General features: G+C 37.8%; 1 protein-coding gene across 1 annotated transcript in view; it reads left to right on the plus strand.

Moving 5' to 3' along the window:
• Positions 1-14148, plus strand: part of Hook3 (hook microtubule-tethering protein 3) — a 138870-nt gene that overhangs the window by 99802 nt on the left and 24920 nt on the right. Inside the window, exons 14-15 of the mRNA XM_013024428.1 lie at positions 3786-3954; positions 12097-12184. Coding sequence (XP_012879882.1) covers positions 3786-3954; positions 12097-12184 — 257 coding nt within the window. The remainder of the gene's footprint in view (positions 1-3785; positions 3955-12096; positions 12185-14148) is intronic.

Here is a 14148-nt window from a genome sequence, read left to right on the forward strand (position 1 = left end):
GGGCTGGGAAGGTGGCTCAGTGGTAGAGCACTTGCCTTGCATGCATGAGGCCCTGGGTTCGATTCCTCAGCACCACATAAGCAAAAAAGAAAAAAGCCGGAAGTGGCACTGTGGCTTAAGTTGTAGAGCGCTAGCCTTGAGCTGAAGAGCTGAGGGACAGCACCCAGGCCCAGAGTTCAGGCCCCACGACTGGACCCAAAAAAAATAAAAAATAAAATGAACTCCATATTGAATTTTCAGTTTTTCAGTGCGTTTTCTTCTCTGGCATCCAACAGACATTTTTCTCATTTTGATAGTATTTAAGACATACATAGCACACTAATATATCCTATGCTTGGATAACCTCAGTGAACATTTAGCAATGAAAATACCTGTTTCAAAGATAAGAGTTATTAGCCTGTAAAATAATTGAGTTTTTTTTTCTACTAATCTCTTAGAATAATCTGAGAAAGATACAGTGCTGTAGATCAAAGAAAATCTTCCTATCTGTACTCTTCCATAGTACCTAACTATTTTATTTAGCTATAGCATTTTTTGTTGTTGTTGGTCATAGGGCTTGAACTCTGGGCCTGGGTGCTGTCCCTCAGCTCTTCAGCTCAAGGCTAGCGCTCTACCACTTGAGCCACGGCGCCACTTGTGGCTTTTTCAGTTTATGTGGTGCTGATCCCAGGGCCTCATGCATTCGAGGCAAGCACTCTATCAGCCATAGCATTTTTGTTTTGTTTTGTTTTTGTTTTTGTCAGTCCTAGGGCTTGAAAGCTGGGCCTGGGCACTGTCCCTCAGCTCTTCAGCTCAAGGCTAGAGCACTTGAGCCACAGTGCCAGTTCTGGGTTTCTGAGTGGTTTATTGGAGATAAGAGCCTGAAGGACTTTCCTGCCAGGCAGGCTTTGAATTGCAATCCTCAGATCTCAGCCTCCTGAGTAGTTAGGATTACAGGCGTGAGCCACCAGGTGCCCAGCTAGCCATAGCATTTAAAAAATTCTTTTCCTACCTTTTGTGTATATGAATGAAAAATGGAGGAGGGAACCAAGCAGCCAGAAAAACGAACCATTCTGAGCATGGCTTTTACCTTTTTTGGATCTGTATGTCCCTTTCTAAAATGGTCACTAGTTTTGATTCTTTTTTGATAACATTTTTGAAATTTTAAATAAGTAATTGTTATATGAGCTTTTTATCTTGAAAAATTGAAATAACTATTCAAGTACTCATTTTATTGGTTGGGATTTAAGCTTAGCAAACATAAGGAGTATAATGCAACATCAAGACTAGGAACATCTTATCTTTTACTATATATTTCTGTGCTTTGAAGCACTATTTTATATCACCAAAAGTCATAATTTTCCTATATCCAAAAGAGCTATCAACAAAATGAAATGGTAAATACTGATGAAAATTTCTCAACATATGTCATAGATATTAGGTTAATGTTAGATATTTTACATTGATAGTAAGGACATTAAAAATTAGGAGCCTCAACTTTAGGATGAAAGATAAAGTGGTATAACTCCAGAGCAAATAACCAGTATATTTTTCTTGTCTAAGATAATTACTTTTCTGGATATTAATCTTAACAAAATAATCAAATTATATACACAAGTAGTATAAAGCTAATCATCATCAACCTATAAAGTTCATAATTGATAATAAATATTTAATAATTAGGTGTTATTTAATAATATTTATATTTTAATTATTAAATAATTAAAAGCATGATTAAATAATTACTATTTTATATATCCTAATATATGGTTAAAATACTGAAGAATAATTGAAAAGATTATAGCCAGGTGCTGGTGGCTCACACCTGTAATCCTACCTACTCAGGAGGCTGAGATCTGAGGATCACTGTTCAAAGCCAGCCCGGGCAGGAGAGATTATGAGACTCCTATCTCCAATAAAAACCACCAGAAAACCGGAAGTGGCGCAGTAGCTCAAGTGGTAGAGTGCTCGCCTTGAACTGAAGAGCTGAGGGACAGTGCCCAGGTGCAGAGTTCAAGCCCCACGGCCGACAAAAAAAAAAGAAAAGATTATGAGATTTTTTAACTTAAGTGACAAGTTCCAATGCAACATATATTGTATGATCAGTCTTTTTAATTGTTATCTTTAAATAGTTGTAAAGGAGGTGTCCAATTTAACATGTCCATTTGTATGTGCAGTGTATTTGTTGGTCACTTTTTTTGAATAAAAAATTGTATCAACCAAGTGCTTAGGCCTATAGTTCTTGCTACTCAGGAGGTTGAGATCTGAGACTCATGGCTCAAAGCCAGCCAGCTCAGGCAGGAATGTTTGTGAGATACTTTACCTCCAATTAACCACCAAAAGGCCAGATACAGAGCTATGGCTCAAGTGAGAAAATGCTAGCCTTGAGCACAGAAACTCAGTTATACAGCACACAAGCTTTGAGTTCAAGCCCCAGGACCAGCACCAAAAAAGAAAAAAAAATGTATCAGAACAGAATTAAAAGGCTATGTTTCAACAATCATTTTGCAACATTGAGTTAAAGGGATTTTCTTTTTATTTATACTTTTTTATACTTTTATTTATACAGCAAATGTATTTACTTTATAATTGAGCAATATAAAGTCAATGCTTCCTACATATAAAATATATTAACTTCTTCTTAGGCATTGGTTAATTCATGTCTATAATCCTAGTTACTCAAGAGGCTGAGAGGTGAAGACCTAGGCTCAAAGTCAGCCCAGGCAGGAAAGTCCATGAGACTCTTATCTCCAATTAACTACCAAAATGCTGGAAATGGCACTGTGGCTTAAAGTGGTAGTGCACTGGGCTTGAGTATAAAAGCTCAGGGGCAGCACCCCAGGACTAACAAAAAAAAAGAAGAACTTTAATTTTTTGAATTGAATCACAAACATGAATCATTTTAATAGCAAAAGTGAAAGTGTTTTTTATAAAACTTATGGTGTTCACAAAATTAGAAGTATTTTTTCATTTTGGGTTTTTTGTTTGTTTTACATAGTAAGGACAGTTTTTCATATTGTCTGGTATCTGATAGTACTGTCTCTATGAGGCTCTTTCCTCTGGAAAGAAAAGAGTGGATTATATCGTTAAAACAAGTTAATTTTCAGTTATACCTTTCCTGCAGTACATGTGTTGACAAGTTCTGAGTAAATGTTGTGTGGCAGTAGCACAAATGATACAATTCAGTGACCTGATTTTACTACTCTGACTTGTAAGAATAGTTTTACATATATATGTTGGAGTGGGCATACTGTATATTCAAAGACAGTCCTCACTGAGTGTATTTTACCAGCAAGAGTATATTTTGGTCATTCAAGAGCATGTATTTAGAGATCATGTTTTCCCATGGGAACCAAAGAACAAATATATTAATCATATCTTAAATATTAGAGTCAGGAAGGAAGTAAAATTTGGAAATTCCTTCATTAAAAGTCATAATATAGCTGGGCACCGGTGGCTCATACTAAGGAGGCTAGATCTGAGGATCACAGTTCAAAGCCAGCCCAGGAAGGAAAGTCCATGAGACTTATCTCCAATAAACTACCAGAAAACCGGAAGTGGCACTGTGGTTCAAGTGGTAGAACTAGCCTTGAGCTGAAGAGCTGAGGAACAGCGCCCAGACCCAGTGTTCTCAAGCCCCACAAAATAAATAATAATGTTTAGAAAATTGATGTTTATAATCTCAGATTATTCATTTTGAAAAGAACTTATTGCAGGTACTTCATTATTTTTCATTTGTAGTCTGTGTATTGACTCTGTAACTATGTATGGCTTATTTTTCTACCCGTATTGAATTAATGTATCAGGTAATCGGTTTTTATTTTACTCCTTCAGGGAGAAACTTATTCGGCTCCAACATGAGAATAAGATGCTAAAAATTCATCAAGAGGGTTCAGACAATGAAAAAATTGCCTTATTGCAGAGCCTTCTAGATGATGCAAACTTACGCAAGAATGAACTGGAGACAGAGAATAGGTATAGTATATATGAGTCAGCTTCAGCACAGCTTCTCCTTCTTTGCCTTGATTGTGATTCCCTTAAACAGAGATTTGAATTGTATTTTTAAAATGGCCATGAGCTATTGTACTTCCTTTTGACAGTAATCTATTTCTTTGCTTTTGGACTTACCAAAGAGTAGCATGCTTTTTTTAAAAAAAAAATAAGTAATTGTAAAAAGGCGTTGTAATTTCACATGTCAGGTTATAAGTACAGTGCATCTTGATCAATGTTACCCCTTCCATTGTGCTCCCTTATTTTTCCCCATTTCAGGCCTTCTCATGCTCTTTTTTCTCTTTAATTTTATTTTTATTTCTAAGTAGTTATACAAAGGAGATACTATTCAACAAAGCAGTATATCTAAATACAATGAATCTTGATCAGTGTCACCCCTTCCACTGTTTTCCTTCTTTCCCCACCCCATCCCTACTCATACTCTTTATAGCAACATCATCCTCTTAATTTGTTCAAGATGATACCAAAGCTGTAGTCTTTCTAATAGGATTATCTAGAGGATTATCTATATATGGTGGTGTGTGCCTATAATTCCACTACTTTGGAAATAGAAGCAGGAAGATCTTAAGGCCAAGGCCAGCCCAGACAAAGTATCAAGATTCCATCTCTAAAACAAATTTTTTTAAAAAGAGGTAGTAGAATAGCTCAAGTTATAGTGTTGCTAGTAGAATAGCTCAAGTTATAGTGTTTTGCTTAGTATGATGGTTCTCAATTCAATCTATACTTCTCTCCAAAAAGTAAAAAAAAAAAAAAAAAAAGATAATTAAAAAGCAAGCTAGGGTCTGGGAAGGTGGCTCAGTGGTAGAGTGCTTGCCTCGAATGCATGAGGCCCTGGATTTGATTCCTCAGCACTACATACGCAGAAAAAAGCCGGAAGTGGAGCTGTGGCTCAAATGGTAGGGTGCTAGCCTTGAGTTGAGGAGCTGAGGAACAGCTCCTAGGCCCAGAGTTCAGCCCCCATGACCAACAAAAATAAATAAATAGCAAGCTAATCTTCAATTCCAATCTTTTACAATTGTATTTTGTAGTTTATGATCAGGTTAAACCCTATCCCTTTCTCACTGGCTGTTTAAAAAAATCACTGTAGGCCAGCACTGTGGCTCAAGCCTGTAATGCTAACTGCTCAGGATGCTGATATATGAGGATCACAGTTCAAAGCCAGCCCAGGCAGGAAAGTCCATGAGACTCTTTATTGCCAATTAACTGCCAGAAAACTGGAAGTGGCACTGTGGCTCAAGTGGTAGAGTGCTCACCTTGAGCTGAAGAGCGCAAGGACAATGCCCAAGCCCAGAGTTGAAGCCCCATGACCAACAACCAAAAAAAAAAAAAGAATATAGAAGTTTAACCAAGCAATCACTATTCTACTCAAATGTTTTTGGTGTGTTTGGTTAATGCATTCTTTTAAAGCCAATTATATTAAAATCAGCAGTTTTCTCTGACAGGTTACTTTTCATATTTTGTTTGACTTGTCTCTTAGCACATTTCTGTTTCTGAAATCCTTTACAGATAACAATTGTAATCACATAGTCTTTTTTCTCATGGCCATGATATATTCTTCTTTTCAGGGATTTGAACTCAGGGCCTTGTGCTCAGCTATGTTCACTCACAGTTGGTGCCCTGTTTCTACTTGAGATATATCTGCAGTCCATCATTTTGCTGACTACTTGGAGATATAGTCTGGTGAATTTTTCTGCTCTAAGATCCTCAAATCTCAGCCTCCTTAATAGCTAGTATTATAGGCATGGCCACCAGCACCAGTAGATTTGACATTTTTATTAATAATTTTCTGTTTTGACAGATCTGTGTTCTTTTATGCTTGACTTTATATTTCTCAGGTAGGAGTCAATCTTCTCAAGTAACCCGGTTGTAGGGCCTGAACTCTGGGCCTGGGCGCTGTCCCTCAGCTCTTCAGCTCAAGGCTAGCACTCTACCACTTGAGCCACAGCGCCACTTTCGGCTTTTTTTCTTTTTTGCTTATGTGGTGCTGAGGAATTGAACCCAGGGCCTCAGGCATGCAAGGCAAGGGCTCTACCACTTAGCCACCTTCCCAGCCCTCAAGTAACAATTGTGACTTTTCTGTATCTTTCCATTCTTCCTGTAGGTTTAAGTTCTCAAGCTGTGGAGATATGAAACTGATTAAAAGAATATCATTGAGCATGAACTGGAAAACATTTTTGTACATGAACTCTTAGAAATATAGTGAGGGCTGGAGACTCTTACCTCCAATGAACTACTAAAAAAAGCCTTACGTGGTGCTGTGGCTCAAGTGGTAGAGCACTAACCTTGAGTACAAAGAAGCTTAGGGACATTGCCCAGGTCCTGAGTTCAAGCCCTAGGACCAGCAAAAGAGAGAGAGAAAGAGAGAGAGAACTGAAGAGAAAAAGGTTGAATAAGTACAGCAGTGGAGCTCACTGGACACTGATGAAAGTGAACTATACATCATGAGACAGGAGGGAGGGACTGGAAGAGAATGAGGGACTGGGAGAGGATGAGGGAACAGAAGACACTATATGAAAGGAAATGTATTCATTACCTGACTCATGTAATTGCAATCCCTCTGTATATCACCTCTGTAACAGCAATAAACTATTTTAAAAATAAAAAATAAAATTACAATGTCCAGCCAGGCCAAAAAAAAAATGGATAAGAATTAAAATTAGAGGGGCTGGGAAGGTGGCTCAGTGGTAGAATGCTTGCCTTGCATGCATGAGGCCCTGGGTTCGATTCCTCAGCACCACATAAGCAAAAAAGAAAAAAGCCGCAAGTGGCTCTGTGGCTCAAGTGGTAGAGTGCTAGCCTTGAGCTGAAGAGCTGAGGGACAGCGCCCAGGCCCAGAGTTCAGGCCCCATGACTGGACCCAAAAAAAAAAAAAGAATTAAAATTAGCAAAGATGGAGAAAGAAAGGTTATAGCATCCAGTAGTCTTACAGTCTGTGCTTTGGGTATTTTGTGGGCGCCCCTTACTAGTTTTTGCCTCTGGGATGCTTTTTTTTTTTTTTCTTTTTTTGCCAGTCCTGGCAGGGCCTAGGTGCTGTCCCTGAGATTTTGTGCTGTGGCTCTATCACTTGAGTCACAGCTCCTCTTGTGGCTTTTTGATGGTTAATTGGAAATAAGAGACCCAGACCCTAATAATCCCTCTTTTATTTGTAGACTTTTCCTTTTTTTTTTTTTTTTTTTTTCGGGCGTGGGGCTTGAACTCTGGGCCTGGGCGCTGTCCCTCAGCTCTTCAGCTCAAGGCGAGCGCTCTACCACTTGAGCTACAGTGCCACTTCCGGTTTTCTGGTGGTTTATTGGAGATAGGAGTCTCAAGGTCTCTCCTGCCCGGGCTGGCTTTGAACCGCGATCCTCAGATCTCAGCCTCCTGAGTAGCTAGGATTACAGGTGTGAGCCACCAGCGCCCGGCTTCCTTTTTTTTTTTTAACCTAAGGTTCTAATATGAGAGAAAATATGCAACTGCTTGTCTTTATCTATCTGACTTATTTCAACTTAACATGTTGACCTTTCAGTTCCCATCACTTTTCTGCAAATGGTAGGATTATGCTCTTAACAGTTAAATAAAACTTCATTGTTTATACATACCGTATTTTTTAAATTCAGTCATTCTAGGCCGATTCCATTAGTTGGCTGTTGTGAATAGTGCTGTAATAAACATGAGTATGTAGCTATCTGTATTGTATGCTGACTTCAGCTGGATCATATGATAATTCTATTTTTTAGTATTTTGGTGAATCCCTGTGCTGATTCTTTAGTGGCTCTAATTTGTATTTCCTTCAGAAGTATAATAGAATTCCTTCATCTCTATGTCCTTGCCAGCATTTTTACCTTCTAAGTAATAGATACTCTAACCAGGATGAGATGACATCTCATTGTAGTTTCCATTTGTTTAGTTTCCCTGATAGCTAGAGATATTGAGCATTTTTTTTCTTTTTTTCTTTTTTTTTGTGGGGGGGGTCTGGTCGTGGGGCCTGAACTCTGGGCCTGGGTGCTGTCCCTCAGCTCTTCAGCTCAAGGCTAGCGCTCTACCACTTGAGCCAGAGCACCACTTCCAGCTTTTTTCTTTTTTTTGCTTATGTGGTGCTGAGGAATCGAACCCAGGGCCTTGAGCATGCAAGGCAAGCACTCTACCACTGAGCCACCTTCTCAGCCCATGAGCATTTTTTTCTATGTCTATAATTTCATTTGTCAGTTCTAGCTTTTGTTTCCTGAGCTACTGAATTCCTATCTAGGAAATTACTGCCTATGCCATTATCTTGAAGTGTTTCCTTTTGTGTTTTCTTCTCATAGTTTCAAAGTTTCTAGGCTTAAATTAAGGATTTTGGTCCATTTTGAGTTGATTTTTTTATATGGTGAGAGATTATGGTTTACTTAAGAGTAAAACCCTTCTACTTAGGGATTTTTCAAGCACCATTTGTTAAAGAGGCTATCTTTTCTTCAGTGGATGTTTTTTGGCACCTCTTCCAAAAATCAGTTGGCTTAAAAGGAGTGGATTTATTTTCCAGCTTCTCCATACTGTTCCTTTGGCCTATGGATCTGTTATTATGCTCTGCTATCTTTTGTAATCAAGTATGGTTGTGGTTCCTTTAGCACTGGTCCTCTTCTTCATGATTGCTTTGACCATTCAAAATCTTTGGTACATGAATTTTAGGATTATTCTATTTTTATATGAGGAATGTTATTGGGATTTGGGGATTGCATTGAATCTATAAATTGTTTAGGTAGTATGGCCATTTTGTCTGTATGTATGTATTTAATTTTGGTGGTACTAGGGTCTGAACTCAGGACCTTTGTTCTTGCTAGGCAGGTATACTATCACTAAATCATTCATTTAGTGCTTTTTTTTAGGTTTCTTTTCTTTTCCTTTTTTCTTTTTTTTTTTGTTCTGGTCCTGGAGTACAGGAAGTACACCCATATTACTTTTTGGTTATAGCTATTTTTCAAATACTCTGTTTTTGCCAGGGTTTTCCTGGACTGTGTTCCTCCTCTTTATACTACCTGTCTCTTAATTATTACAATTGAAATGCCATCACTTTCCGATTTTTTTGTATAGATTTTAATTGTAAAAATACTTTACAGAGGGGTTACAGTTACATGAGTAAGGTAATGAGTACATTTTCTATCAAGCATTGTTACACCCTCCTTTGTTTTTCCCTTGCCATTCCTTCCCTCCCCACCTCCCTTACTCCTTCCTCCATCCCCAAGTTGTAAAGTAAGTTTTCAACATAGTATCTTGTATATCACATTGTTACAATGGGTCAACCTGTATCCTTATTTCAGCATTTTGTTATTTCCCTACCGCTCTCCAAATTAGTAAAATGTATATACAAGATGCAGAGCACTGGAATCAAATACAGAGAAAACAGGAATTATACCATGGGGAAAGAACATACAAAAGAAACAAAAAAAAAAATCACATGTACATTATAAATACATTAAAAACAACAGCAAGAAAGATAAAACCACTTGTGTCCATATCTTGGGGTTCATTTCGCTTAGCATCATCTTATATGGTCATATGTACATAGTTTTTTACTTTTTCGGCTTGTCCTAGTTATTGCAAATAAGAGAAACCATGGGACCTATGTTTCTTTAGGCCTGGCTTACTTCACTTAGTATAATTTTTTCCAAGTCTTTCCATTCCCTAACAAATGGGGCAATGTCATTCTTTCTGATGGAGGCATAGAATTCCATTGTGTATATATACCACATTTTCTTCACTCATCTACTTACTGCGGGGCATCTGGGTTGGTTCCATATCTTAGCTATGGTAAATAATGCTGCGATAAACACAGTTGTGCTGGTAGCTTTAGTATAGCCTTGTTTGTGATTGTTTGGGGAAATGACTAAAAGTGGGATTGCTGGGTCATAGGGGAGCTATATGTGTAGTTTTTTGAGGAACTTCCATACTGCTTTCCAAAGTGGTTGAACAAGTTTACACTCCCACCAACAATGCATTAGGGTTCCCTTTTGGCCACATCCCCTCCAGCATCTGTTGTTACTAGATTTCTTGATTAGAGCCATTCTAACTGGGGTAAGGTGGAATCTCAATTTTGTTTAATTTGTATTTCTTTTATGGCCAGAGAAGTTGAGTATTTCTTCATGTGTCTATATTTTAGAGACCCTTGTCCGTTGTATTGGTAGTAAAGATCTTCTCCCAATCCGTGGGCTTTCTATTGATCTTGCTAGCTATGTCCTTTTCCATGCAGAAACTCTGCAGTTTCATGCAATCCCATTTGTCCAAACTTTCTTTGTTGTGTTTCTGGGTCTTTATTTAGAAAAATTCAGCCTGTGCCAAGGAGCCCTAGAGTTTCTCCTATTCCTTATCATAATGTTTTCAGGGTATCTGCTTTGACTTAGAGGTCTTTGATCTATTTGGAGTTGATTCTAGTGCAAGTGATATATAAGGATCTAGCTTTAGTTTTCTACAGGTGTTTAACCCATTTTGTCAGCACCATTTACTGAAGAGGCTGTCTTTGTTCAATTCTATTATTTTAGCTCTCTTATCGAAGATTAGATGGCTATAGGTCTGTGGGTTCATTTCTGGGTCTTCAGTTCTATTCCATTGGCCCTCAGGTCTGTTCTTGTGCCAGTACCAAGCTGTTTTGATTACTACACTCTCAGAGTTTTATTGGTTAAAATGGGTAGTCTCTTGAACTTCTTTCCTGGCATTTAATTTCTCCCTCCTGAATAGCAAAAATTTCAGATGTGAGCCACTGTATTTGGCATGGCTGACCTTTTTAGTAATAGTTCACAGTCTAAAATGCAGTGTGTGTATTCTAAATTTTTATATTTTCCTCTTCTTGCAAGTCTTTAATATCAACCCAAAACCTAGGAAGTAGAACTGATCTAATAGAGAACACAGCACAGTAAGCTGGAGAACTTAGGAGTTTGTGTGATTGCCATTATTAAAGTTTGTTTTGGTTATTCCTGTTTGGGCCAAATTTGAGAATTGTTGATTATGTGATATATTGCACATACTTAGTATTTGATACTAAGTGAAAGGGATATTGTCTGATTGTTCCTCTTCTGATTTCAGCCTTTTCCTCATACTATTCTTTTTTTTCCTCATACCATTCTTGAATTTTGTATTTTCTCATTTTTCTATGCATCTCTGGACATAATCTTAAGTGTCTTGAATTATCTCTCAACCTTAACCACAGAAGTATTTTATTTGCTATTACAGTTTCAGTTGAAGTTAAGCCTACTCTACCTCCTCCATGGAGTTGTTGATTTTCTGAACAGTCATGATTTCTGTGTGTCTTTGTAAACTGCTTTGAAATAACTATATTATTGTATTTGTTGTTCTTTTTTGTTTTGGGGGTTTGGGGTTTTTTTGCCTCTCCATTTGACTGTACATTTCTTGGGGGCAGGGATAGCTCCATCCTATGCTGAGCATGTAGTTTTCATAAACACACTGAAATGAATTTCAGACAAATACTGAAATAATTTGTTTAAATTTGTTTAACAATACATTACATTTGGAATCATCATTCAAAATCCCACGCACATTAACAAACACTGTGAGGTAGTGCCAGTCACACTTTTAAGATTCAAGTAAAAAGGCAGAGCACATACCCAAGTTGATAAGCTGAGGGTATGTTAGAACTACAGTCCACCCTGCCTGTTGAGGCCCTGTGCTAGTCAGTCTGTAATATCCTCAAGGCCAGAAGAATAGGTCTCTGGCTTTCAGACACATGCCACTAGGATTCTAGCTCTAGAGTTAGCCAACTCATTGGAAATTGGAGATACTTTATAGTGTCCTAAATTTTATATGTACTGTATTCCTTTGAGTTTTGTGTATATTTTGGTTTTGTTTTGTTTTCTTATCTGCATTTTTAATCGAACTATATATGTATTTTTGTGTATATATGTATTGTGTGCATGTATGTACGTATGTATGTATAGCTCTATGTTTTACCAAGAAAAGGAAGAGGAATAAAACAGAAATTTGAAGCATATGAAAAATAAACTTTACTCATAAATGAGGCTGCTATTTATAACATTAGGCTTTCATTTGCTATGATGTTTTCTCTGTAATCAACAAGACAGCCAAAGGAAAAATGGTATAACAAGCCTATACTTAGAAAATTAATGTATATTTGATTTCTAGGCTCGTGAATCAAAGACTTCTAGAAGTGCAATCACAAGTTGAAGAACTACAAAAATCTTTACAGGATCAAGGCTCTAAAGCAGAAGATGTAAGTTTTAATATGCACTACCATGGTCCAAAATTTTCAAAATGTTGAGAAAAGCATAACTTTTCTTTTGGAAGATGGTCTCTATCAGAATAATTTGGTGTTATACTAGTTATAAAAAAGACACATTTTTTTTCCTTTTTACTAGCATTCCTTGTGAAAAGGGCCAGACTATATTGACTCTTTCATATTTACTTTGCTGAAAAATTATCAGCTAAGGAATTGAGACTTTATGTTTTGAATTTCAACTTCGAGGCAAAATATGGGGATGTTTTTCCTCTGGTTAAAATGAAAACAAAAAAAGAGAGAGATAGACAGAGAGAGAGAGAGAGCCATGAACCAATGACTCATGCCTGTAATCCTACCTACTCAAGAGGCCCAAAACTGATTTCGAGATAGCCCAGGCAGAAAAGTTCACCTGACTTTATCATCAATTAACTAGAAGAAAAGCTGGACTGAAAATGTGGCTTAGTGCATGAGGCCCTGAGTTGAAGCCTTAGTAGGAGAGGAGAATATGAGAGAGAGAAAAAGAAGGAAGCGGGCAGGAAAGGAGAGAGAGAAAAAAAGGTATGGCTTCAGGGGTAGAGTACCTGTCCAGCAAGCACGAGGCTCTGCATTCAAACCCTAGGGCAGAAAGAGAGAGAGGGATGTTTCACTGGTAATTTTTAGTGCAAACTTGATATTTAAGAAAATAATGCCATCCCTAGGGGCTGGGAAGGTGGCTCAGTGGTAGAGCGCTTGCCTTGCATGCTCGAGGCCCTGGGTTCGATTCATCAGCACCACATAAGCAAAAAGAAAAAAGCCGGAAGTGATGCTGTGGCTCAGGTGGTAGAGCGCTAGCCTTGAGCTGAAGAGCTGAGGGACAGCCCCCAGGCCCAGAGTTCAGGCCCCACGACCCAACCCCCCCCAAAAAAAGAAAAAAAATAATGCCATCCCTAGAATGCCAATATCTCTATAATTTTAAATTCCTCCTACATGTCTACTTCCCCATGCTGAAGTTTTAAAGATTTCTTTAGTAGTCTACATATTACAGCACAACTCTTCTGTGATGGCATATACTCCATGGAAAATAACACTGTGTTGAGCTGTTGAAGACAGGAAATCCATGGTTTTCTTCACTTCTACATGCAAACCATCCTTTACAGGGATTAGATAGCACATTGTTACTCAGTTTCTAGTCAAAGTATAAATAAGTTATTACTGGCAAATGCTTTACATTTATTGAAAAGTATAATTAAGACTTATAAAGTGCTCAAAATAATGTAGAGGGGGAAGCAAATTTTGCTGATCCATCTTTGCTTCAGCCAGCTGTTTGGTTTTCCTGTTAAATTGTAAGTTGCTATAATCTCTGGCATGTAAGTATAAACCTACTTATCTTTTTTCCATTGAAATAAACTGGTGTTCTGCCACTTACGCCACATCTCCAGGCTGTCTTTGAACCATAATTGTCTAGATCTCAGCCTCCTAAGTAGCTAGGATTACAGTTTGAGCCCAGCAGAGTTTATTCCTTTAAAAAAAAGAAAGAGAAAGAAAGAAAAAGAAAGAAAGACAGAAAGAAGAGAGAAAAAAGGAAGGAAGGAAGTTTGCCACAGCCTATCTGGTAATGTTATCTGGTTCTAACCTAAGCAGAAGTTCCCTCTGAGCTCTTTTCTGTCTGTAGACTAGATTCAGGTGAAAACTCTCTGTTTCAAGGCTCTTCTTCAAATGCCTTGATGGTTTTTGTCTTGCTTTTCTCTTCACTCACTTGCTTTTCTCTTCACTCACTTACAGTATTGTATCTGAAGAGTAACCTTCCAAATGGATTGGTCCCCTCTGTGAAGAGCAACATAATTTTCTGCCTTTTTCTGTAACAGTCTTCTCATATCTTAGGTCAGAATAGGTTTTTTTGCATATTTTTATTATTTTTATGTCATTTGCTTTTAGTATGGGTGCAGAAAAGCCTTGTTAGATCTAATCATATGGATAAT

This window comes from Dipodomys ordii, unplaced genomic scaffold (assembly GCF_000151885.1).
Source record: "Dipodomys ordii isolate 6190 unplaced genomic scaffold, Dord_2.0 Scaffold4, whole genome shotgun sequence".
NCBI lineage: Eukaryota > Metazoa > Chordata > Mammalia > Rodentia > Heteromyidae > Dipodomys > Dipodomys ordii.